We start from the raw sequence: 27,103 nt of genomic DNA on the forward strand, positions 1-27,103 counted from the left end.
AAAGGTGGGGGGGATTTAGGTAGGGCTGGGGGGGGGGGGGGTGGGTTAGATAGAGGAAGGAAGGGGAAGGTGGGGGGCGGGGTGAGAAGGAAAGTTCCCTCTGAGGCCGTTCCGATTTCGGAGCCACCTCGGAGACAACGGGGAAAGCCATTGGGACTCCCCTAGGGCTCGGCGCACGCAAGGTGCACAAGTGTGCACCCCCTCTGCGCGCCGATCTCGGATTTTATAACATGCGCGCGGCTGCCGGGTAACGCGCCCCAATGTAGGTCGCGCACACAGCTTTTAAAATCTGCCCCCTATTGTTTTAACATTTTTAATGTACCTCTATGTATTACTTTGGCATCATACTGTAAGTACAAAATGTCACAGCAATAAACTTTCCTGAATCAGAGAGACAGAGAGAAAGATATTAATCTGCATCCGGAGCAAGGAGAGGCCGCACGATGTCCCCTTCCTGTTCTCAGGGTCTGCTGCTAGGTTTGCAGTTTCACGTTGGTTACATTAGCGAGTTTTACACCATTAATCGATATCACTGGAAGCTTCTGATCCTGATCAATCTGCAGCTGGACAGCAGGTTTCTCACAGATCCAGGGATTGGGATAGTCGCAGTTCCAGTCACGTAGTCCACCAACGCCCAGCACTGCACAGGGGGAATTATCACGAACATGAACTGGAGATCTATTGTGAAACAATAAAAAAAGAAGCTAATTATTTAATAATTTCAATTATATTGCAGTCCATTGAATAAGAACTCAGCACACACCTCAGAAGCAGAGACCTGACGTTTCATGCATTATGTGTGAGACCCAGCTGCCTCTCACACCCAGGTCCATGTTGCTAAATCTCTCACATAAAAACATTTACATTCAATGCCTGAGCAAAGCTGAGAGTCTTCCAGACTGTGCAGGAGACTCCTGGGCTGCCTGCTCCCTTTCATTGGCCATGGAGACAGTGACAGAGAGCCTGCACTCTCTGCTCCTGTGACTGCTCCTGCTTCTATTCTACCAGAAGTGTGCACTGTGAGTGTGAGAGGAGGAGGGGCGGCCATGGAGACAGTGACAGAGAGCCTGCACTCTCTGCTCCTGTGACTGCTCCTGCTTCTATTCTACCAGAAGTGTGCACTGTGGGTGTGAGAAGAGGAGGGGTGGCCATGGAGACAGTGACAGAGAGCCTGCACTCTCTGCTCCTGTGACTGCTCCTGCTTCTATTCTACCAGAAGTGTGCACTGTGGGTGTGAGAGGAGGAGGGGCGGCCATGGAGACAGTGACAGAGAGCCTGCACTCTCTGCTCCTGTGACTGCTCCTGCTTCTATTCTACCAGAAGTGTGCACTGTGGGTGTGAGAGGAGGAGGGGCGGCCATGGAGACAGTGACAGAGAGCCTGCACTCTCTGCTCCTGTGACTGCTCCTGCTTCTATTCTACCAGACGTGTGCACTGTGGGTGTGAGAGGAGGAGGGGCGGCCATGGAGACAGTGACAGAGAGCCTGCCACTCTCTGCTCCTGTGACTGCTCCTGCTTCTATTCTACCAGAAGTGTGCACTGTGGGTGTGAGAGGAGGATGGGCGGCCATGGAGACAGTGACAGAGAGCCTGCACTCTCTGCTCCTGTGACTGCTCCTGCTTCTATTCTACCAGACGTGTGCACTGTGGGTGTGAGAGGAGGAGGGGCGGCCATGGAGACAGTGATAGAGAGCCTGCACTCTCTGCTCCTGTGACTGCTCCTGCTTCTATTCTACCAGAAGTGTGCACTGTGGGTGTGAGAGGAGGAGGGGCGGCCATGGAGACAGTGACAGAGAGCCTGCACTCTCTGCTCCTGTGACTGCTCCTGCTTCTATTCTACCAGAAGTGTGCACTGTGGGTGTGAGAGGAGGAGGGGCGGCCATGGAGACAGTGACAGAGAGCCTGCACTCTCTGCTCCTGTGACTGCTCCTGCTTCTATTCTACCAGAAGTGTGCACTGTGGGTGTGAGAGGAGGAGGGGCGGCCATGGAGACAGTGACAGAGAGCCTGCACTCTCTGCTCCTGTGACTGCTCCTGCTTCTATTCTACCAGAAGTGTGCACTGTGGGTGTGAGAGGAGGAGGGGCGGCCATGGAGACAGTGACAGAGAGCCTGCACTCTCTGCTCCTGTGACTGCTCCTGCTTCTATTCTACCAGAAGTGTGCACTGTGGGTGTGAGAGGAGGAGGGGCGGCCATGGAGACAGTGACAGAGAGCCTGCACTCTCTGCTCCTGTGACTGCTCCTGCTTCTATTCTACCAGAAGTATGCACTGTGGGTGTGAGAGGAGGAGGGGCAGCCATGGAGACAGTGACAGAGAGCCTGCACTCTCTGCTCCTGTGACTGTTCCTGCTTCTATTCTACCAGAAGTGTGCACTGTGGGTGTGAGAGGAGGAGGGACAGCCATGGAGACAGTGAAAGAGAGCCTGCACTCTCTGCTCCTGTGACTGCTCCTGCTTCTATTCTACCAGAAGTGTGCACTGTGGGTGTGAGAGGAGGAGGGACAGCCATGGAGACAGTGACAGAGAGCCTGCACTCTATGTTCCTGTGACTGCTCCTGCTTCTATTCTACCAGACGTGTGCACTGTGGGTGTGAGAGGAGGAGGGACAGCCATGGAGACAGTGACAGAGAGCCTGCACTCTCTGCTCCTGTGACTGCTCCTGCTTCTATTCTACCAGACGTGTGCACTGTGGGTGTGAGAGGAGGAGGGGCAGCCATGGAGACAGTGACAGAGAGCCTGCACTCTCTGCTCCTGTGACTGTTCCTGCTTCTATTCTACCAGAAGTGTGCACTGTGGGTGTGAGAGGAGGAGGGACAGCCATGGAGACAGTGAAAGAGAGCCTGCACTCTCTGCTCCTGTGACTGCTCCTGCTTCTATTCTACCAGAAGTGTGCACTGTGGGTGTGAGAGGAGGAGGGACAGCCATGGAGACAGTGATAGAGAGCCTGCACTCTCTGCTCCTGTGACTGCTCCTGCTTCTATTCTACCAGAAGTGTGCACTGTGGGTGTGAGAGGAGGAGGGGCAGCCATGGAGACAGTGACAGAGAGCCTGCACTCTCTGCTCCTGTGACTGCTCCTGCTTCTATTCTACCAGAAGTGTGCACTGTGGGTGTGAGAGGAGGAGGGGCAGCCATGGAGACAGTGAAAGAGAGCCTGCACTCTCTGCTCCTGTGACTGCTCCTGCTTCTATTCTACCAGAAGTGTGCACTGTGGGTGTGAGAGGAGGAGGGACAGCCATGGAGACAGTGACAGAGAGCCTGCACTCTATGTTCCTGTGACTGCTCCTGCTTCTATTCTACCAGACGTGTGCACTGTGGGTGTGAGAGGAGGAGGGACAGCCATGGAGACAGTGACAGAGAGCCTGCACTCTCTGCTCCTGTGACTGCTCCTGCTTCTATTCTACCAGACGTGTGCACTGTGGGTGTGAGAGGAGGAGGGGCAGCCATGGAGACAGTGACAGAGAGCCTGCACTCTCTGCTCCTGTGACTGTTCCTGCTTCTATTCTACCAGAAGTGTGCACTGTGGGTGTGAGAGGAGGAGGGACAGCCATGGAGACAGTGAAAGAGAGCCTGCACTCTCTGCTCCTGTGACTGCTCCTGCTTCTATTCTACCAGACGTGTGCACTGTGGGTGTGAGAGGAGGAGGGACAGCCATGGAGACAGTGACAGAGAGCCTGCACTCTCTGCTCCTGTGACTGCTCCTGCTTCTATTCTACCAGAAGTGTGCACTGTGGGTGTGAGAGGAGGAGGGACAGCCATGGAGACAGTGAAAGAGAGCCTGCACTCTCTGCTCCTGTGACTGCTCCTGCTTCTATTCTACCAGACGTGTGCACTGTGGGTGTGAGAGGAGGAGGAGCAGCCATGGAGACAGTGACAGAGAGCCTGCACTCTCTGCTCCTGTGACTGCTCCTGCTTCTATTGTACCAGAAGTGTGCACTGTGGGTGTGAGAGAAGGAGGGGCAGCCATGGAGACAGTGACAGAGAGCCTGCACTCTCTGCTCCTGTGACTGCTCCTGCTTCTATTCTACCAGAAGTGTGCACTGTGGGTGTGAGAAGAGGAGGGGCGGCCATGGAGACAGTGACAGAGAGCCTGCACTCTCTGCTCCTGTGACTGCTCCTGCTTCTATTCTACCAGAAGTGTGCACTGTGGGTGTGAGAGGAGGAGGGGCGGCCATGGAGACAGTGACAGAGAGCCTGCACTCTCTGCTCCTGTGACTGCTCCTGCTTCTATTCTACCAGAAGTGTGCACTGTGGGTGTGAGAGGAGGAGGGGCGGCCATGGAGACAGTGATAGAGAGCCTGCACTCTCTGCTCCTGTGACTGCTCCTGCTTCTATTCTACCAGACGTGTGCACTGTGGGTGTGAGAGGAGGAGGGGCAGCCATGGAGACAGTGACAGAGAGCCTGCACTCTCTGCTCCTGTGACTGCTCCTGCTTCTATTCTACCAGAAGTGTGCACTGTGGGTGTGAGAGGAGGAGGGACGGCCATGGAGACAGTGACAGAGAGCCTGCACTCTCTGCTCCTGTGACTGCTCCTGCTTCTATTCTACCAGAAGTGTGCACTGTGGGAGTGAGAGGAGGAGGGGCAGCCATGGAGACAGTGACAGAGAGCCTGCACTCTCTGCTCCTGTGACTGCCCCTGCTTCTATTCTACCAGAAGTGTGCACTGTGGGTGTGAGAAGAGGAGGGGTGGCCATGGAGACAGTGACAGAGAGCCTGCACTCCCTGCTCCTGTGACTGCTCCTGCTTCTATTCTACCAGAAGTGTGCACTGTGGGTGTGAGAGGAGGAGGGGCGGCCATGGAGACAGTGACAGAGAGCCTGCACTCTCTGCTCCTGTGACTGCTCCTGCTTCTATTCTACCAGAAGTGTGCACTGTGGGTGTGAGAGGAGGAGGGGCAGCCATGGAGACAGTGACAGAGAGCCTGCACTCTCTGCTCCTGTGACTGCTCCTGCTTCTATTCTACCAGAAGTGTGCACTGTGGGTGTGAGAGGAGGAGAGGCAGCCATGGAGACAGTGACAGAGAGCCTGCACTCTCTGCTCCTGTGACTGCTCCTGCTTCTATTCTACCAGAAGTGTGCACTGTGGGTGTGAGAGGAGGAGGGGCAGCCATGGAGACAGTGACAGAGAGCCTGCACTCTCTCCTCCTGTGACTGCTCCTGCTTCTATTCTACCAGAAGTGGGCACTGTGGGTGTGAGAGGAGGAGGGGCAGCCATGGAGACAGTGACAGAGAGCCTGCACTCTCTGCTCCTGTGACTGCTCCTGCTTCTATTCTACCAGAAGTGTGCACTGTGGGTGTGAGAGGAGGAGGGGCAGCCATGGAGACAGTGACAGAGAGCCTGCACTCTCTGCTCCTGTGACTGCTCCTGCTTCTATTCTACCAGAAGTGTGCACTGTGGGTGTGAGAGGAGGAGGGGCAGCCATGGAGACAGTGACAGAGAGCCTGCACTCTCTGCTCCTGTGACTGCTCCTGCTTCTATTCTACCAGAAGTGTGCACTGTGGGTGTGAGAGGAGGAGGGGCAGCCATGGAGACAGTGACAGAGAGCCTGCACTCTCTGCTCCTGTGACTGCTCCTGCTTCTATTCTACCAGAAGTGTGCACTGTGGGTGTGAGAGGAGGAGGGGCAGCCATGGAGACAGTGACAGAGAGCCTGCACTCTCTGCTCCTGTGACTGCTCCTGCTTCTATTCTACCAGAAGTGTGCACTGTGGGTGTGAGAGGAGGAGGGGCAGCCATGGAGACAGTGACAGGGAGCCTGCACTCTCTGCTCCTGTGACTGCTCCTATTCTACCAGAAGTGTGCACTGTGGGTGTGAGAGCAGGAGGGGCAGCCATGGAGACAGTGACAGAGAGCCTGCACTCTCTGCTCCTGTGACTGCTCCTGCTTCTATTCTACCAGAAGTGTGCACTGTGGGTGTGAGAGGAGGAGGGGCAGCCATGGAGACAGTGACAGAGAGCCTGCACTCTCTGCTCCTGTGACTGCTCCTGCTTCTATTCTACCAGAAGTGTGTACTGTGGGTGTGAGAGGAGGAGGGGCAGCCATGGAGACAGTGACAGAGAGCCTGCACTCTCTGCTCCTGTGACTGCTCCTGCTTCTATTCTACCAGAAGTGTGCACTGTGGGAGTGAGAGGAGGAGGGGCGGCCATGGAGACAGTGACAGAGAGCCTGCACTCTCTGCTCCTGTGACTGCTCCTGCTTCTATTCTACCAGAAGTGTGCACTGTGGGTGTGAGAGGAGGAGGGGCAGCCTTGGAGACCAGGAGAGCTGAGCTCTTCATCATTGTGCCCAGCACACGTCCTACGCTGGTGGCAGACTCTTAGCACCCACAGCCTGGAGGTGACAGCGCTCGTCTCTACCTTCAGAGCCCGGTGCCACCCTGATGCAGAACCAGGGTGGGCAGCACAGCAGAGCACGGCACGCTGGCTAGCAAACGGGGAGAGAGACTCACACAATACTTACCTGCTTTTTTATCCTGTTCAGTGTTTCCTTTTCTACTTCTCACAATCAGGAAGATGTTCAAGACAATGAAGATCAGGTCTAGACCTTCTTTGGATATTGGATTTGAGTGAAAAATAATTTTGTCCGATTAGATTTAAATGTGCCACATGCTAACTTCATGGAGTGCCCCCTAGTCTTTCTATTATCCAAAAGAGTAAATAACCGATTCACATCTACTCGTTCAAGACCTCTCATGATTTTAAAGACCTCTATCATATCCCCCCCTCAGCCGTCTCTTCTCCAAGCTGAAAAGTAGAGATGTGAATCGTGTCCTCGATCGTCTTAACGATCGATTTCGGCTGGGAGGGGGAGGGAATCGTATTGTTGCCGTTTGGGGGGGTAAAATATTGTGAAAAATTGTGAAAAATCGAAAAATCGTAAAATCGCAAAACCGGCACATTAAAACCCCCTAAAACCCACCCCCGACCCTTTAAATTAAATCCCCCACCCCCAATGACTTAAATAACCTGGGGGTCCAGCGGCGGTCCGGAACGGCAGCGGTCCGGAACGGGCTCCTGCTACTGAATCTTGTTGTCTTCAGCCGGCGCCATTTTCCAAAATGGCGCCGAAAAATGGCGGCGGCCATAGACGAACACGATTGGACGGCAGGAGGTCCTTCCGGACCCCCGCTGGACTTTTGGCAAGTCTTGTGGGGGTCAGGAGGCCCCCCCCAAGCTGGCCAAAAGTTCCTGGAGGTCCAGCGGGGGTCAGGGAGCGATTTCCCGCCGCGAATCGTTTTCCGTACGGAAAATGGCGCCGGCAGGAGATCGACTGCAGGAGGTCGTTCAGCGAGGGTTCCGGCGCCTCGCTGAACGACCTCCTGCAGTCGATCTCCTGCCGGCGCCATTTTCCGTACGGAAAACGATTCGCGGCGGGAAATTGCTCCCTGACCCCCGCTGGACCTCCAGGAACTTTTGGCCAGCTTGGGGGGGGCCTCCTGACCCCCACAAGACTTGCCAAAAGTCCAGCGGGGGTCCAGAAGGACCTCCTGCCGTCCAATCGTGTTCGTCTATGGCCGCCGCCATTTTTCGGCGCCATTTTGGAAAATGGCGCCGGCTGAAGACAACAAGATTCAGTAGCAGGAGCCCGTTCCGGACCGCTGCCGTTCCGGACCGCCGCTGGACCCCCAGGTTATTTAAGTCATTTGGGGGGGGGGGGTTCGGGAGGGTGGGGGATTTAATTTAAAGGGTCGGGGATGGGTTTTAGGGGGTTTTAGTGTGCCGGCTCACGATTCTAACGATTTATAACGATAAATCGTTAGAATCTCTATTGTATTGTGTTCCATAACGGTTTAAGACGATATTAAAATTATCGGACGATAATTTTAATCGTCCTAAAACGATTCACATCCCTACTGAAAAGTCCTATCCTCTTTTGCCTTTCTTCATAGGGGAGCTGTTCCATTCCCCTTATCATTTTGGTAGCCCTTCTCTGTGCCTTCTCCATCACAACTATATCTTTTTTGAGATGCGGCAACCAGAATTGTACACAGTATTCAAGGTGCAGTCTCACCATGGAGCGATACAGAGGCATTATGACATTTTCCGTTTTATTCACCATTCCCTTTCTAATAATTCCCAACATTCTGTTTGCTTTTTTGACTGCCGCAGCACACTGAACCGACGATTTCAATGTGTTATCCACTATGATGCCTAGATCTCCATCCCTTCTCCATCTGCTGCAGATTCTGTAATTGTACAGGAGGAAAGGCTCTGCCCATGATGGGACCAGAAGTCATCTCTGGTGAACTTAGGCAGCTTTATGTACAGCTCAGCGGCAGGACAATGTGCACACTCTGTGGATAGGAGACTCCATCCCCTCACCATCTGATGCAGATTCTGTAATTGTACAGGAGGAAAGGCTCTGTCCATGGTGGGACCAGAAGTCATCTCTGGTGAACTTAGGCAGCTTTATGTACAGCTCAGCGGCAGGACAATGTGCACACTCTGTGGATAGGAGACTCCATCCGTTCTCCATCTGCTGCAGATTCTGTAATTGTACAGGAGGAAAGGCTCTGCCCATGATGGGACCAGAAGTCATCTCTGGTGAACTTAGGCAGCTTTATGTACAGCTCAGCGGCAGGACAATGTGCACACTCTGTGGATAGGAGACTCCATCCGTTCTCCATCTGCTGCAGATTCTGTAATTGTACAGGAGGAAAGGCTCTGTGTATGGTGGGACCAGAAGCCATCTCTGGTGAATTTACGGAGCTTTATGTACAGCTCAGCGGCAGGACAATGTGCACACTCTGTGGATAGGAGACTCCATCTCCTCTCCATCTGATGCAGATTCTGTAATTGTACAGGAGGGAAGGCTCTGTCCATGGTGGGACCAGAAGCCATCTCTGGTGAACTTAGGCAGCTTTATGTACAGCTCAGTGGCAGGACAATGTGCACACTCTGTGGATAGGAGACTCCATCCCCTGTCCATCTGATGCAGATTCTGTAATTGTACAGGAGGGAAGGCTCTGCCCATGGTGGGACCAGAAGTCATCTCTGGTGAACTTAGGCAGCTTTAGGTACAGCTCAGCGGCAGGACAATGTGCACACTCTGTGGATTGGAGACTCCATCCCCTGTCCATCTGATGCAGATTCTGTAATTGTACAGGAGGAAAGGCTCTGTGCATGGTGGGACCAGAAGTCATCTCTGGTGAACTTAGGCAGCTTTAGGTACAGCTCAGCGGCAGGACAATGTGCACACTCTGTGGATAGGAGACTCCATCCCCTCACCATCTGATGCAGATTCTGTAATTGTACAGGAGGAAAGGCTCTGTGCATGGTGGGACCAGAAGTCATCTCTGGTGAACTTAGGCAGCTTTATGTACAGCTTAGCGGCAGGACAATGTGCACACTCTGTGGATAGGAGACTCCTCCCCTCACCATCTGATGCAGATTCTGTAATTGTACAGGAGGAAAGGCTCTGTGCATGGTGGGACCAGAAGTCATCTCTGGTGAACTTAGGCAGCTTTATGTACAGCCCAGCGGCAGGACAATGTGCACACTCTGTGGATAGGAGACTCCATTCCCTCTCCATCGGCTGCAGATTCTTTAATTGGTTCTCCACTTTTTGGCATTATTCACTTTTCTGCCTGGAAAGTCTCTCCTTTAAAATTCCTTTATTTCCTTAGGTTTAGCCTTGCTGCTCTCATTGCTTGATCTTTTATAAGATTCTCCCCCAGTCACTTTTATTTAGTATTTCAGGGCTTATCCACGTTCTCTGTTTCTGGCTGCCTTCTGCTTTCTCCACCTATTGCTGCCTCTTCAGTCTGTGCAGCTTTTTATCTCAGGCCAAATTCTGTTTGCATTGTCCTTAGGATGATTTGGATTTGATTTCATCAGGAACTCTGTTTATAAGTTAATTTTAAGGAGATGTTCCAGATTCCACCTTATCCTTATCTTTTTACCACTTATCCTCTCTTGGGATTTGTGGTGACCCAGAGAGGGCTGTGATCTGATCCCCAGTCTGCACCTGCTCTGCTTTCCATGTTCCTTATACTATTTCTTGGTCTTTTATTAATGATGGATAATTGATTTGATTTTTATATGTGCCATATGGTGATGTCAAGGTATAGTCTGGCCAATGTTTCTTATTCAAGCCCGGGTGAATTTTAAAAACCCTACGCGCACCAACGCTGGGAGATAACCTCATGTATTGGCCCAGTGTGCACTGCATGGATTTTAAGAGGCACCCGGGTATGCATGAATCTCCCTTTACTTCTGCTATGGACGCCGGCGTGTAAATCATGAAACAAAAAAAGCAAGGCTGGTCAGCAGGGTTTTAAGGGTTGCGGCTAATAGGGTAAGAAGGAGGCAAGTTAGCTAGGCAGTTTAGGAAGTCCTCTCCTTTACTGGGGTGAATTGGGAATGAACTGGGGAAACAGGTAATCGTGGCAGCGCTCGTATCTACTATAATCCCCCCACTTAGGTGACTGAGGTAGAATTTGCACACACATGCGCGCATCATTGTAAACTTGTGCGCACATGTACATGTGTATAGACACTTTTATAACAGGCGCACATTTATGTGCATATCTTATAAAATCACCACATCCATGTGCACGAGCCAGCAAATGCGCGCACATGTGCTCCCATGCGCAGGTCTTAAAATTCACCTTACTATATATTACATATAAAGAGCTGGAATTGGACAGAATTCTACTGATGGTGGATAAACGCAGACCCTGGCCCCGGAAGGCTTTACGATACGTAAACAGGATGTTGAACCGTATCAGTATGTTGAACCGTACTGCAGCAGAGGAAACATGAATGTGGATGATTGAACCTTTGAATATGTCATTGCCTTGAAACGGCTCAAGAGCGAACCCCTAGCTAACGTTGGCACAGAATATGAGTGGCTGCGGATAGCGACCATCGTTATTGAGTTCTTTTCATAACGGTTCAACATACTGAAGTTCTATGAGTTGGACACTAGGTTTATATCAAGAAGAAGATATATGAAAAATGTACGCACCCAAGCTTCATAAGATAAGTCACAGTTTTCTAACATTTATTGGGCTTTTTATAATAGTGTGTTTTCAAACAGACAGAACTTTATTATCTTCAGACGTGGAATTGCAACAAACTTTTTCATTGAGATATCACAATAAGAAACTAAGAAATGACTTTTAGATATAAATTTTTTTTGAAAAAATAGTTAAAATTAAATACATTATGGGGTAGATTTTCAAAGGGTTACGAGCATAATATACGCGCGTAACCCTTTAAAACCCCCCCTGTGCATGCCGAGCCTATTTTGCATAGGCTCGGTGGCACACACAAGCCCCGGGACCGAGGCCTCTGCACAGCGACTGTGCCGGGGGATGGCAGTTGGCCAGCGCATGCAAGTTACGCCTGCCAGAGGCGTAACTTGCATGCACCAGAGGCAGGCGTAACTCCTAGAAATAAGGTAGGGGGGATTTAGGTAGGGCTGGAGGGTGGGTTAGATAGGGGAAGGTAGAGGAAGGTGGGGGAGCGGAGGGAACGGAGAAAGGCATCGGGGCTCCCCTACGGCTCGGCGTGCACCCCCTTGCGCGCGCCGCCCCCGGTTTTCATAACATGCGCGCGGCAGTGCACGCATGTTACAAAATCGGGTGTACATTTGTGCGTGCCGGGTAGCGCGCACAAATGTACCCCACACGCGCTCGTTTAAAAATCTACCCCATATCAATAAAAGTTACATTGGGAGGTTTTTTTGAAGAGCAATGATTGGCTCACCTGTAAATGTGCATAAGTTGTGGACAGGACTTGCACTTGGGTTCTGAGGTCTTTTTCTTCCTCTGCTATGTAGCCTTCATCCTTTATGTTAATGCAATTTGATTTGTATTATCGCCATTTTCCACTGCTTTTTTTCCTGTTCCCCCCTTTTTTAGAGGGGGTCTAATTCTGGATATATATAGCGATATAAATTTCCTTTTAATTGTTTTCCTATTGGAGTACAGATTATTATATATTGTCCATTTTTCTTTGTCAAATAGTTTTCTTTATTTGATTTATAAACTATAATAAATACAGAGTTAAAAAAAAGAGATTAGTTTAAATCAAGACAAAGGTAAGGGTGCGGTGGTTGCATTTTTAGATTTATCCTCAGACCTTGACACAGTTACCCATCAACGTTTACTGAGGCCGCAGTCTGGTACTGGCAATAAATACAAGGTCCTAAGCTGGTTTATCTTTTTTTTGTCTATGAAAACATAGCAAGTGGAGTGGACCCACAAGCAATTTCCTGTGCATCAGGAAGTGTGTGGTGTGCCACAAGACGCTATTTCATCGCCTATTTTATGTTATATTTACAGATCACCGTTAGCAGCACTAATTCAGAGCCCTGGTTTTTCATGGGTTTTGCCTTTTTATGTGGATGATATTCAAATCTTAGCTGCTTTTGATTTTAAAAACCCAAAGAATTTGGTTAATAATTCTTGCCTTTATGAGGTTGCAAATTGACTTAGGGACAGATTTTTTAAATTACGCGCGGGGGGTACATTTGTGCGCTCACAAATGTACCCCCGCTGTTATAACACGCGCCCGCTGCCGCTCACATTTTATAAAATCTGGGGCCGGCGCACGCAAGGGGGTGCACACTTGTGCACCTTGCACGCGCCGAGCCCTAGGGGAGCCCCGATGGCTTTCCCCGTTCCCTCCAAGGCCGCTGCGAAATCAGAGCAGCCTTGGAGGGAACTTTTTTTTGTGTCCCCCCCACCTTTCCCTCCCTTCCCCCCCCCCCAGCCCTACCTGTCGGGGCACTTGGCCACGCCCACTGACTGCCGCCATGTCCCCGAACACACCCCCGGACCGCGGCCACACCCACAGCCCCGCCCCCACACCTTTTTTTGAAGCCCCGTGACAAACGCGCATCCCGGGGCTTAGGCTCGGCGCACGCAGGGGCAGATTTTCTCAGGTTACGCGCGTATGTTACATGCGGAGCCTTTGAAATCTGCCCCTTAATGTTGATAAACTCAAAGTAAACCCAAATAACTCAGAAGCCGTAAGGTTTCCTAGTAATAAAGGTTTTGAACTTCTGTCTCCAGTTCTGGCCGGTGTCTCATCTGGCATTTAACCCTGCTACTTCCCATCTAGTTCAGAAGTCATTGTATTATCTACATTTTATGCAGTGCCTTTGACCCTTGTTTGATATTTCTACATTGAAAACATTGATGCATGGTCTGCTTATAAGTCATTTACACTATTTCAATGTTTTGTTTCAGGGTCTTCCTACATATTTTATTCACTGCTTACAAATGGTTCAAACTCTGCAGCTCAAATATTTGGGGAGAAAATGTGATCATGTAACTCTGCTACTGCAAGAGCTACTCTGGTTACCCAGTGCTTCAGGAATACAATTTAAGACTCTGTTTTACATTTAAAGCATTAAGCAGAGGTTCTCCTTCTTACCTCAGTAATTCATTTATATCCCATCCACCCGGTCATATATTATGATCCTCCCCTCAGGAGCTTTTGAAATTTCCTTCACCCAGGGAATTGTTTTAGAAAGGACTCGGAGAATGAGTTTTTCATTTTAGCAGCTTTTCTTTGCCATTGGCACTAGGATTGGAAAATGATGACTTGAAATTTAGAAAACATTTAAAGGCATTTTCTCTTGAACTTGCTGATGTGATTTTATAGCTTTTCTGTCGGTATTATCTGTGTTATTTTATTGATCCTTGTTAAGGTTCTCTGTTAAATACTGTTGCGATCCCCCCTGCTGCTGCGCTGCAGGGGGTCTCTTACCTTCCTCCAGAGGCCGCTCTGAAGCCTGGGCCTCGCCTGCGCATCTTCCGGGACTTGCTCCAGGGCCTGAGAGGCCTAGCTGCTCCTGAGGCATGCCTGTGGCTTGCAGCCTCAGTGTTTGGACTTCCTGTTGGGCGACGCCCTTCCCTAGGGGCTGGCCCGCAGCTCTCTACCCTAGTTATAGGACCAGCGGTGGGCGGTCCTGGCCAGCTCCTCCCAGGGAGTTGCCTTCTACCTCCAGTATTTAAGGACTTTCTGTTCACTGTGTCTTTGCCTTCGGATTGGGCTCTACAGTAGTCTGTAACCCTGCTGATCCAGGTCCTCCGTGGCGCTGACTCCTGCTTGTCTTCAGCCTGCCTTGACGCCGGTCCGTGACTCCGACTCCTGCTTGTCTTCAGCCTGCCTTGACTCCGGTCCGTGACTCCGACTCCTGCTTGTCTTCAGCCTGCCTTGACTCCGGTCTGTGACTCCGACTCCTGCTTGTCTTCAGCCTGCCTTGACTCCGGTCCGTGACTCCTCCTGCTTGTCTTCGGCCTGCGGATCAGGTCCTACAGTCGTCTGTATCCTTGCTGATCCAGGTCTTCCGTGATCACTTATGCTTTGATGGATCCCTGCCCAGTGTCTCTGCCTGATGTTTGTTCCTGTGCCTGCCAGCCGTAAGGACTTCGGATGTGAGTATCCCAGCATCGGAGTTCCTGTTCGCCTGGGTCTTTCCCCGCGCCCTCCTTCTCAGCGTGGTCCGCGACCAGCCTCCCAGGGCTGTGTAGGGCGCGTCTGGGACAGGGTGGTCCGTGACTCAGTCCCACGGGCGGGCTGAGTAGGGCGCCCTGATGGACAGTGCAATGTTCCCGTCCAGCCTTGTCTTCAGTGTCTGCTTCAGCCCTTGTCCGGATGTCTACCTGTCTCTGCCTTGACCTGGTTCCTGAGCCTTCTGTCCTGTTGGGCCCTGGAGTGGCCAACAGGAGGGATTCGTCCCACGGGCTCTTGAGCTTCTGCCAGCCGAGGGGGCTTCGGATGTGAGTATCCCAGCATCGGAGTTCCTGCTCGCCTGGGCCTTTCCTGTGTCTCGCTTCAGCCCTTGTCCTGATGTCTCCGTCTTGCTTCAGCCTGCTTCTGCCCCGTTTGATGTCTTCTGTTTAAGGACTCTGTCTGCCCTCACCTCTGTCCGGCCTGCTGCCCATTGCCGTTCCCTGCGGCAGGTCCGAAAGGGCCGGGAACAGTCGGAGGACCGTTAATTAGTCAACTTCCCCGTGTTGGCTACCATGGGCATGCAGGTCCGGCTGAGGGTCGGACTCCCTGCTTCTGTTCCTGCCTGCCTGGCTCACCATGCCTGCTCAGCTCACCTCCCACGGTGTGGCCTTGGGCTCCTCCTGGGGTCCTGCCGTGGCCCAAGGGCTCACCACCCACCCGAGACGACCGCGCCCGCGCGTGCTCGTAACAAAATACATTACCATGTAGTTGTGAGAGTAGGATTAAAGGGACAATTTTCTCAGTGGAAGGGAGTGGGCAGTGGAGTGCCTCAGGGATCTGTATTGGGACCCTTACTTTTCAATATATTTATAAATGATCTGGAAAGAAATACGACGAGTGTGATAATCAAATTTGCAGATGACACAAAATTGTTCAGAGTAGTTAAATCACAAGCAGATTGTGATAAATTGCAGGAAGACTTTGTGAGACTGGAAAATTGGGCATCCAAATGGCAGATGAAATTTAATGTGGATAAGTGCAAGGTGATGCATATAGGGAAAAATAACCCTCGCTGTAGTTACACAATGTTGAGTTCCATATTAGGTGCTACAACCCAAGAAAGAGATCTAGGCGTCATAGTGGATAACACATTGAAATCGTCGGTGCAGTGTGCTGCGGCAGTCAAAAAAGCAAACAGAATGTTGGGAATTATTAGAAAGGGAATGGTGAATAAAACGGAAAATGTCATAATGCCTCTGTATCGCTCCATGGTGAGACCGCACCTTGAATACTGTGTACAATTCTGGTCGCCGCATCTCAAAAAAGATATAATTGCGATGGAGAAGGTACAGAGAAGGGCTACCAAAATGATAAGGGGAATGGAACAGCTCCCCTATGAGGAAAGACTAAAGAGGTTAGGACTTTTCAGCTTGGAGAAGAGACGACTGAGGAGGGATATGATAGAGGTGTTTAAAATCATGAGAGGTCTAGAACGGGTAGATGTGAATCAGTTATTTACTCTTTCGGATAGTAGAACGACTAGGGGGCACTCCATGAAGTTAGCATGTGGCACATTTAAAACTAATCGGAGAAAGTTCTTTTTTACTCAACGCACAATTAAACTCTGGAATTTGTTACCAGAGAATGTGGTCAGTGCAGTTAGTATAGCTGTGTTTAAAAAAGGATTGGATAAGTTCTTGGAGGAGAAGTCCATTACCTGCTATTAAGTTCACTTAGAGAATAGCCACTGACATTAGCAATGGTAACATGGAATAGACTTAGTTTTTGGGTACTTGCCAGGTTCTTATGGCCTGGATTGGCCACTGTTGGAGGCAGGATGCTGGGCTTGATGGACCTTGGTCTGACCTGGTATGGCATTTTCTTATGTTCTTCTTATGTTGTGGATATCCCTGAGATATTAAGGTTTATGATTTGTATTTTGATATTTATTATTGTTTTATAGGTTATCCTATTTGTATATAGTTAGTCATTTTTTGAGCTTTTATTAATTTTATTTATGTCACTGTAATTGTTATGAATGTTCATAAGAATTTACTGTTTATGATTATATTAGATGTTTGCTATTGTTTTATGTTTAACCTCTATTTTATTTTTATGTTTATGTGAAAATCACTTTGATTTGATATAAGGCAAGGTGATCAAGAAAATTCAATAAACTAAACTGAACCCCACATTTTTCTCTTTCAGATTATGCAGCGTTGATATATTTTTCCATATTAGTATGGTATGGGCTATTCAGCTTGGAGAAGAGATGGCTGAGGGGGGATATGATAGAGGTCTTTAAGATCATGAGAGGTCTTGAATGAGTAGATGTGAATTGGTTATTTACACTTTTGAATAATAGAAGGACTAGGGGGCATTAAATGAAGTTAGCAAGAAGCACATTTAAGACTAATCGGAGAAAATTCTTTTTCACTTAACGCACAATAAAGCTCTGGAACTTGTTGCCAGAGGATGTGGTTAGTGCAGCTAGTGTAGCTGGGTTCAAAAAAAGTTTGGAGGAGAAGTCCATTAATGGCTATTAATCAAGTTTACTTAGGGAACAGACACTGCTATTAATTGCATCAGTCGCTTGGGATTTTCTTAGTTTTGGGTACTTGCCAGGTTCCTGTGGCCTGGTTTGGCCTCTGTTGGAAACAGGATGCTGGGCTTGATGGACCCTTGGTCTCACCCAGCATGGCAATTGCTTATGTTCTTATGTTTTGTGCAGTCATAATAAAATATATCCTTTTACTTAATTTAAAAGTTCCTTTTTTCCTTTCCCTCAATGGTAAGAGACTGAAATGGCTTTATAAACGTATTCTTTTCTTTTTACTTGGATTTGTTACCCATTATTCTTAATATTAAATTCACCCAAAGTGGATTACAGTACATTAGAAATAGCAGGATATGAGCAAAAGTAATTTGCATCTTTAGAAACAAAAAAGTGTGTAGTACATTAACATAGCAGCAAAACTCACATTTCAACTTAGCAATAAAAAGGAGCACTATAGAATTAATAAATTAATTTATATCACAACCACTGAATAAGCTCTGCTTGTATGCAATGTGTGCAGGGGGCTTCAGGCCCCCTCTCCATGGGGACATCAGAGTCTGAGCTGCACCTCCAGGTGAATGAACTCACCCGCACTCTGCACCGTTCAGCCACATCCATCTCTTATCCATGTAGATCAGACCAACCCAATATGCATCAATGGTTGAGAAAGTCCTGAAGCTCTAGAAATAAAGATAACTCAATCATTCTTCAGACTTATCAGGGTGAGCAAACCTTTAGAGCTCTGGCCCCTCCCATTTATGCAAGTGATTTGAGTCATTTCCCTCCAAGATGGGTAACTATAGGTGTGTGCGTGTGTGTGAATATACAGTGTATATATAGTAGGAGGAACCACAAGAAGCAACATCAGGGAAAAAAAAAGTCAGATATAGTCACTGTTACCCCATACCCAGACATACACAGAGACACAAAGACACCCGAAACAGAGATAGAAACATAACAGCCAGATCGGCTCAGAGACATAGACTTACCACACCTAGACATAATAATACAGACACACCACCCACAGAGAGAAGAGAGACACACTCAGACACAGAGAGAGGCCTAGACATAACACACCGAGACAGAGAGACACAGGCAGAAACCCCACACCCAAACACAGAGAGACACAGGCAGACACCCCAGAGAGACACAGAGAAAAACAGATACCTCATACCCAGACCAATAGACATAGACAGACACTGTTATCCTACACCCAGACACATAGAAACAAACACACCCCAAAGAAACTCAGCAACCAGTCAGACATGGAGACCTAATCATACCAAACCTATGCAGAATAACACAGACACACCACCCCCAGAGAGAAGACAGACACACCCAGACACAGAGAGAGGGATAGACACAACATACTCAGACAATGAGAGACATATGCAGAAAAACCACACCCAGACACAGAGAGAAAGGCAGGCAGACCACAATCACTGCTCAGCCCCTCCTCCACTGAGCTCAGCACACATAGCGTCTATCGTAAATAAAATAACATTAAAAGCATCATTTATACCAGATCTGCTGGGCTGCTGAGGAGCAGAGCCAGGTGAGCTCCCCGGGAGGCGCAGTCCTGCAGGCTGGAGCTCTGGTTCTTCATCTCTGAGGATACAAAGTAACACTTTCCTCTCCAAGGTCTCCATTCCTCTGGACAGTACTCGCTCCGGCCTGTGCATAAAACAGAACTGACCTAAGTTACGCTGCTAATATTATCAGCACCGTCATCAGGTCACTGGGGGTTACTGCTCTTCTATTCTTCTGGGAATATCCTTACTCTCCAGACAGGAATCTCAGGCTGGTCAGGAACATTACCTGTGGGAATACCCAGAAGAAGTCACTTAAATTGGGAAGAAGCCTGGCCTAGGGGTTAGGACAGTGAGCTGGGAAGCAGGGAAGCCAGTGCTGAATTTCTGCTTCTCTGACTGACTCTCCTTGTGACCCTGGCTAAGTCACATTGTCTCTCCTTGCCTCAGGAATTCATTCAGGGCCTGATTCATTAAAGCTTCTTTCCCATTCTCTGTGTATCTGGGGAATATGTTTAGTAAATTAGGCCCTTAGATTGTTAGCTCTTTGAGCCATGGATTAATTGTCCCTGAATTTTTATCACCATTGTACAGCACTGTGAGTGTCCCGTTGTGCCATGAAAATGCTAATTATTATTATTAATTTGGTTCATTTGGAGCTTTTAAACCCCCGGACTTGATATTTCAGTCTGTGAAATAGTAAGGGACTGTTCATACAGGATGTCACTTTTTTTTCGTGAATTTTTGACTCCCCCCCTCCCGCCTGTCACAAAATGCCACACATTTCTTGACTCCCCCTATATTAAGTATGTCACGAAATCTATGCCCCCTCACCCACAGTCTGTGCTTACAGGCCCTGGGTAGTTTGAATGACTAGAATCATCTTGGAACAATTTCCAGCAGATCACTTCTGAATCTTGAGCAGCAATTATCATCTGTACACTTGACAATTTGCAAATAATATTGGCTTGTACAGGCAGGTTTGGCAAACCAATCAAAGGATTTGCCTAGCAAACCATTGCATTCCAGTTCTGACATGTCAGGTTGAATATACTCTGACACAGTTGGGTATCCATCAAAAGTTGCATTTGACCATATTTCTGCAAGCACTATACCTGCATACCCAAAGTTTAATTTTTCCAAGTTATTGTCAATTGTGTGACCTTGGGAATCCAAACGAGTTCCAAAGTGAGTATGTGGTAATATTACCCCAGCCAGCTCCTTTGATAGTTGTGCCATTCGTTGCTCCACCCTGTGAAATGCACTGCGACCTGGTGCATTTGTTGCAACATATATAGCATCCAAGTTATGTTTCACAAAGTGGTGAACTGATACATCAGTGACTTTGTGGTACCTTGGATTTTCATCCGGACTGCCATCCACAATGGAAACAACAATTGGTTTAACAACATTTTTAGTCTTTGTAATGCTATCAGACTCAGGCAGCTGAAGTAGACGCTCTAAATCTAGACCATGTCTATAAGCAGTTGAGCTTATGTTGTGCTCGGGCTTATGAACCCTTGGACCGACGGGAGGATGGTGTACCTTAGGAGAAGATCCGTAGGTTCTGCCGTCGGGTGGCGAGGCAGAGCAGAAGACGTGACCAGCTGACCCTCGGCACTGGAGACTGAGGCGACTGTGGAGGCGGACGGAGAGACGAGAAGAGAGGAGCTATGTCTTCGCCGCTGGAAGTCTGCGGTCCCCACATGAGGAGCCTGTAGTGACCCAGACTACTGGGACTTAGGTCGACCTTTGAGAGGTCAAGGAGTGGTATCGGTGCAAGGGCTAACTGGAGCTTCACCCCTGGAAGCCCGCGGTCCCCCCGGGAGGAGCCCGTAGGGACCCGGGCCGCTGGGACTTAGGTGGGCCCTTGGAGACGATGGTCAAGAAGTCCGAGTGCCAGAGGATCATCGCTTACCAGTCCAAGGTCACGCACCGAGGGATCACCACTTGCCAGTCCGAAGTCACACACCAGAGAATCACAGCTTGCCAATCCAAAGTCACACACCAGGAATCACCGCTAGCCGATCCGAAGTCAGGAACCAGGAACACCAAGACGGAACAGGAACGAGAATTCAAGACACTGGAAGACTCACTGAAGCAAGCAAACTTAGACAGCATCAAAGGATGTTGCCAAGTCGAGGAATGAATAGAGGAAGCTGCCTTTTATACTTCCTCTGCTCTGGCTGATAGGGAACAGCTGAAGCTGGTTAAAGGGTTCAGGTCCCTTTAAATCAGCCAAGGAGGCACAGCCTCACGCCTAAAGATGGCGGCTGCCATCTTGGATTTTCTCCGCGGAGGGAAACGCTGCTGTACGCCATGAGGGGGGAGCAGGGACGGCTCCCCCTGCGGCGAGCAGCACGGGGACCCGTGCCGGAGCGATGGGCCTCTAGTCAGGGCCTTCCCTCGGGACTCCTGTGGGCCAGGTAGGGGACCATGGTCGTGGCCTACCACGGCCGCGGAACACAACAGCTTAGTGTTTACCAGATCGTATGGCAACATAAGTGGAACAAATATAACCAATAGCATCTGGTCTCCCAAGAGCATTTGGCTTTATGACAATTCCAGCAACAACTGAGGGAATTAGTTTCATGAACTCTGCAACGACAAGATCATGATCTGGCAAACAAATCCTGTAGTCAACATGCATCACCATGGGAGCCTGTTTATTTGCAGCAATGTCCTATTGGTTTTCGTGCTTTGTCATCTTGACATACAAAACAGACTTGCCTTGGACCAAGAAGTGATGACAACTCCTCAAGATGATGTATTGTGGCAGTGCAAAACTGACCATCTCTATGTTTTGCACTGCCACAATACATCATCTTGAGGAGTTGTCATCACTTATTGGTCCAAGGCAAGTCTGTTTTTTATGTAAAGATGACAAAGCACGAGTACCAATAGGACTTATTTCTGCAAATAAACAGGCTGTTTGTCATTCTGGGCTCTAATCAACCGAACTGGAACAGTGTTTGTTGCATCGGAGGTGGATCCTTGGGCCGAGGTGGGGTTGATGCAACCCATAAGTGAGGACCTACAGGTCCCCACCATCAGCAGGTATAGTGGGCTGAAGGCAGAGGCCGCTGGAGCTTCACCTATACCAGCCCTCATTCCTCGCGGGTTGAGCCTTTGGGTGCTGGGGCCAGCAGGACTTAGGTGGGCCTTGAGGTTGGTTAGCAAGAGAGGTTGGTTCAGCCCAGATGCAGCAGATGATAATTGGTGTAGTCCTACCCTGGACTGGGTACGGTACTGGAACTCAGGTGCCAATGGAACGGAGATTATCTGGGGGCGCTTGAGCAAAAGTAGGCTGAAGCCTAATAAGTCCACATCCAGGGAGTAGGCTAGGAGAGGTGTCAGTGACAGGCTTATATCAGGGCCGGCGGGAAAGCATAGGCCGTGACAAGCAATGCTGAGTTCTGATCACGGAGAAGTCATTAGCATAGTCAACCAAGGCAATGGTCTGATCATGGAGAAGTCAATAGCATAGTCAATCAAGGCAATGGTCTGATCATGGAGAAGTCAATAGCGTAGTCAGGCATAGCAGAGGTCTGGGTCTGGAGATAGGCAATAGCGTAGTCAGGTGTAGCAGAGGTCTGGGTCTGGAGATAGGCAGTAGCGAAGTCAGGCATAGCAGAGGTCTGGGTCTGGAGATAGGAAATAGCGTAGTCAGGTGTAGCAGAGGTCTGGGTCTGGAGATAGGCAGTAATATAGGAGGTCCGAATCTGGAGATAGGCTGAAGCATAGTCAGGCAAAGTGAAGTCAATATCCGTAGAGTCAGTCCAAAACATAAACAGGGCAGGAACAGGGAAGACAGAAACCATGAACAACGAAGGTCTGGAAGAAGGAGTAGAGAGGATTCTCTAGCAGCAACGAGTACTTGAGTAGCGAGGAGATCTGTTGCAAAGGCAAAACTACGGAGTGAGGCCTGAGCTTAAATACACTGAAGAGTCTGACATCATCATCATTTATTTAGACAAACTTTCACTGATGGTATTGTCTAATCTAAATTTTCTCATGTCCAGTTCTACCTCCCCTCCCTTCAAAATTTAACATCCCTCTCACCCTCTTAAATTCTCTCACTTAATCTCTCTTAATTTTACTTACTTATTCACTAATCCATCCCAGATTCCCGTTAACTCGTCCGTTAACTATAAAAGTTCCATTTACACACTTTTGGTGTTGTCGACCAACCGATCTAGGTTGTATTCTTACATACCTGTTCCTACTCTATTGACACAGGCCGAAATGTATCTAGTTGTTTATAAACATGTTAATATTTATCATACGAATATGTTATATGTATTAAGTTGTTTTAAATTGTAAACCGGAGTGAAGGCAATTTGCTATACTTCGGTATAAAAAAGAATCTAAATAAATAAATCATCTGGGGCTGCGGCCAGGTTCCCGCCGTGGGCCCTTCAAAAGGATCAGTGATGCATGGTGTGGATAATGGTGTCTCTCTGCGGGCCACGCGGAGAGGTCCGACGAGCAATGGCATCTTGACTTTCAACACTGGGGACCATGGGAGAGCCGGAGGCACCGGGGGCGGCACGAGGTCAGAGCCGGCTGCCCACCACCACTAGCGAGGAGGAACCAGGAGCTGGAGTCTGTGTAAGAAGGTGAGAGGGCCTCACCACGGGTTTGCCACGGATGGCACGCTTAACAGTGTTGACATGATGTTTTCCTTCTATAGATGAGCTATGTTTTGGAAGCAAGAGTAAATAGACTGAACTTCTTGAAAGCAAAAAGCCATTTTTATTTATGCTGTGATAAATATCTTCCTGTCTTCTTGCATGAGCGGCTGAACCATAAGAAGCTATATCAATTATAGTTTTCAAGAGCTCTGGTTTTCCTAATTTGGGGGTGACCTGTCTTTTTGGAAGAATATTCTTAGCATCAGGATACTGTTATACAGTTCAGCCATTCTTAATTTTTGTTTTTCATGCCTACGCTGCTTGCGATTCTGTTCTGAGATGCATTTCCAATTTCCTCTTCTTATTCTCACATTCCTTTAATTGAACTGACTGCTCAGAGGACAGAAGACCTGCCAATTTTCATTTGTATGTGCCTGTCAAGTCATTATTCAAGTTGTCAAGTTCAGTTCGTAGCTTTTCTTGTGCAGGTGTTTTGTAATGGGTGCTTCTAGCTAATGAAGATGCTTGAAGCTCAGGCACTCCCCTTTCAGACACAGATTGGATATCTTCATCTTTGACCTCTGTTGGCAATACTGTTGAGCTAACTTCCACTGGAGCCTTCTTGTCTGTGGAAACTTTAGAAGTCTTTCTTTCCAGTCTTGCAAACACCGTTAACAACGTTCCTTTTTTCTTGAGCGTTCCTTTCTTCTTATGAGCAATGGTCTTTTCAAAGAAGATCTTCAACTCTAGTTTGTAGGTCTGTTTCATATTTTCATATTGTTCCAAAGCTCCACCACCTCTTTTTGGAGAACAGCCTTGTAGCTGTCAGGATATGTTTCCAAAAATGACTTGAAGAGTGATTGGAATAGCTTGTCCTAATCCATTGTGTCTAAAAAAGTGTAAACTTTAAAAGGATTTGAAATTAATGCAAAGTAATTGATGTGATAAATGTGTTAAGTCATGTATAATAGTGAAAAAATGCTATAGATACTTAATTAGGTAAAATTTGCATTATCTCCCAAGCCAAAATCAATATTAAATATATGTAAAAACATGACATCACAGTGCCTTTAACTCCCCTCTCCCCAGTGTCACGTCACAAATTTCCTGACCTTCTCCCCTCCCAAGACATGACATCCTTTATGGACAGCCCCTAACCTGAGACCCTCCTGATGTTTGAGGCTGTGGTCCAGCCTTTGTGCTCAGTGTAATTAATCCAGAAGAAAGATTGTACATTCCACAAGTACAACCAGCAAGTGTCACTAACCTTGGACTTTATCTATTGTTTCCATGTCCGCATTGCAGCTTTTATCATTAAATGTGAACAGAGATAACCATTGCATCTGAAGTCAGTAAGTTATGAACTAGTTTAATCTTCCCATCCAGATATAGTATCGTTGCAGGAAACAGATTTGAATACCATAGAATCATGGAAGCTTAAGCAGGACTGGGTTGGGGAAGTTATTTTTGCTCTGGCCAACCAGAAAAAGAGAACACTAGCTATTTTGCTTAAAAAAAATCTTGACTATCAACTCTTAGACCAACTTCAGAACCTGGATGGTAGATGGGCATCTGCCTTGTTCTCATTTCAAAATACTAAATTACTTATACTAAAATGTATGCTCCTAATGTAGATATCACCTCAATTATGTTGAATAATGCTGATACTCCATTTATTGAGGGGGGGGGGGGGTGGATTTTAATCAACCTTTGGATCTGTTTTTAGATAAACAGTCCAACTGTAGACTCTGATCTTCATTGTCTGATAAAGCATTACATCAGCTATTACCTCAATGTGCGCTTAATGCATCCTACTGATAAGGGCTTTACTTTCTTTTCATTTCCACATCAATCCTATTCAAAAATCGATTACTTTTTCTTATCTAAATCTCTACTGAATTGTATAATAAGAACATAAGAACATAAGAAAATGCCATACTGGGTCAGACCAGGGGTCCATCAAGCCCAGCATCCTGTTTCCAACAGTGGCCAATCCAGGCCATAAGAACCTGGCAAGTACCCAAAAACTAAGTCTATTCCATGTAACCATTGCTAATGGCAGTGGCTATTCTCTAAGTGAACTTAATAGCAGGTAATGGACTTCTCCTCCAAGAACTTATCCAATCCTTTTTTAAACACAGCTATACTAATTGCACGAACCACATTCTCTGGCAACAAATTCCAGAGTTTAATTGTGCGTTGAGTAAAAAAGAACTTTCTCCGATTAGTTTTAAATGTGCCCCATGCTAACTTCATGGAGTGTCCCCAAGTCTTTCTACTATCCGAAAGAGTAAATAACCGATTCACATCTACCCGTTCTAGACCTCTCATGATTTTAAACACTTCTATCGTATCCCCCCTCAGTCGTCTCTTCTCCAAGCTGAAAAGTCCTAACCTCTTTAGTCTTTCCTCATAGGGGAGTTGTTCCATTCTCCTTATCATTTTGGTAGCCCTTCTCTGTACCTTCTCCATCGCAATTATATCTTTTTTGAGATGCGGCGACCAGAATTGTACACAGTATTCAAGGTGCGGTCTCACCATGGAGCGATACAGAGGCATTATGACATTTTCCGTTTTATTCATCATTCCTTTTCTAATAATTCCCAACATTCTGTTTGCTTTTTTGACTGCCAAAGCACACTGAACCGACGATTTCAATGTGTTATCCACTATGACACCTAGATCTCTTTCTTGGGTTGTAGCACCTAATATGGAACCCAACATCATGTAATTATAGCATGGGTTATTTTTCCCTATATGCAAAAGTACACCCCCTTGCACGCGCCAACCCCGGATTTTATAAGATACGCGCAGCAACGCGCGTATCTTATAAAATCCAGCGTACTTTTGTTTGCGCCTGGTGTGCATACAAAAGTACGCGCACGCGTATGTTTTTAAAATCTACCTCATTATGTTTCAGCTATGACTATTTGGGAAGCATTTAAGGCCACCCTTAGGGGTAATATTATTAGTTTCACTATTGAAAAGAATAGACAACTATATCAGGACCTGGAATTAATTGAGCAGAATGTTTTGAAAATAGAGCAAAAGCATATTTAAACCTAAAATGCTGCCCTCTTGCCTACCTTATATAAATTAAAATATCAATATAACAAACTACTGAGCTAACAGGCAAGAAAGAAGATCTTTCTGCAAAATTCCAGGTACTTTTCTGATAATAATAAATCAGGCCCTCTCTTAGCTTATTATTTGAAATGTAGAGTAAACAGAAAAGAGTGTGTGTCATACAATTAAATCCTTCCTGCATGATCATCAAAGATGAGATCATGGAACAATTCCATAAGTGTTACTCTGATCTCTAGTAGTCTGGTTATATTCAAGATCCTTGTCTTTTAGTAGCTTTTTGTCTAGGTTAACACATCCATCTCTTACAGTCCAGGAGAAGTTTGGTTTGGATACTCCTATTTCTTTGTTGGAGATTAAAAAGGCCATATCTTCCTTGCATTTGGGGAAATCTCCAGGCATAGATGGCTACTTGGTTGAATTTTACAGAATTTTACAGAATTTTACAGAATGTGTATTTATCAGCTTGCTCCCCAACGTCTGGCCTACTATCAGGAAATGCAATGTACTGGTCATCCATCTGTGCACTTCTGTGAGGTGAAAATAGTGGTGTTCCCTAAACCGAGTAGAGATCCTACTCTAGTCACAAATTATCAGCTTATATCACTTGTAAACGTTGATTTACAATCTTTTTCAAATTGTCACTATGAGATTAGAGCCTGTTATTTCTATACTGATTGACTCTGAGGAATCTGGTTTTATTAAAGGTCGATAAATCACCGCTGATACTCGTCTCTTTCACAGTGTGATCCATTTTTCTTATAATTTGGCAGATCCAGTCATTGCAATTTATATTGATGCTGAGAAAGCTTTTGATCATGTAGAATGGGATTATTTGCTTTTTTAAGAACATAAGAACATAAGAAAATGCCATACTGGGTCAGACCAAGGGTCC

The 27,103-nt window shown here is 47.6% G+C and overlaps 1 protein-coding gene across 1 annotated transcript in view; it reads right to left on the minus strand.

The window, feature by feature from the left end:
- Window positions 1-212: 212 nt before the first annotated feature.
- Window positions 213-27,103, minus strand: part of LOC115081290 (killer cell lectin-like receptor subfamily B member 1B allele C) — a gene marked incomplete at its 5' end in the record, with an annotated part of 33,159 nt that continues 6,268 nt past the window's right edge. The window contains 3 exon segments of the mRNA XM_029585783.1: window positions 213-678; window positions 17,550-17,641; window positions 18,484-18,635. Coding sequence (XP_029441643.1) covers window positions 474-678; window positions 17,550-17,641; window positions 18,484-18,635 — 449 coding nt within the window.

The sequence above is a fragment of the Rhinatrema bivittatum genome, unplaced genomic scaffold (assembly GCF_901001135.1).
Source record: "Rhinatrema bivittatum unplaced genomic scaffold, aRhiBiv1.1, whole genome shotgun sequence".
In the NCBI taxonomy this organism is placed as follows: Eukaryota; Metazoa; Chordata; class Amphibia; order Gymnophiona; family Rhinatrematidae; genus Rhinatrema; species Rhinatrema bivittatum.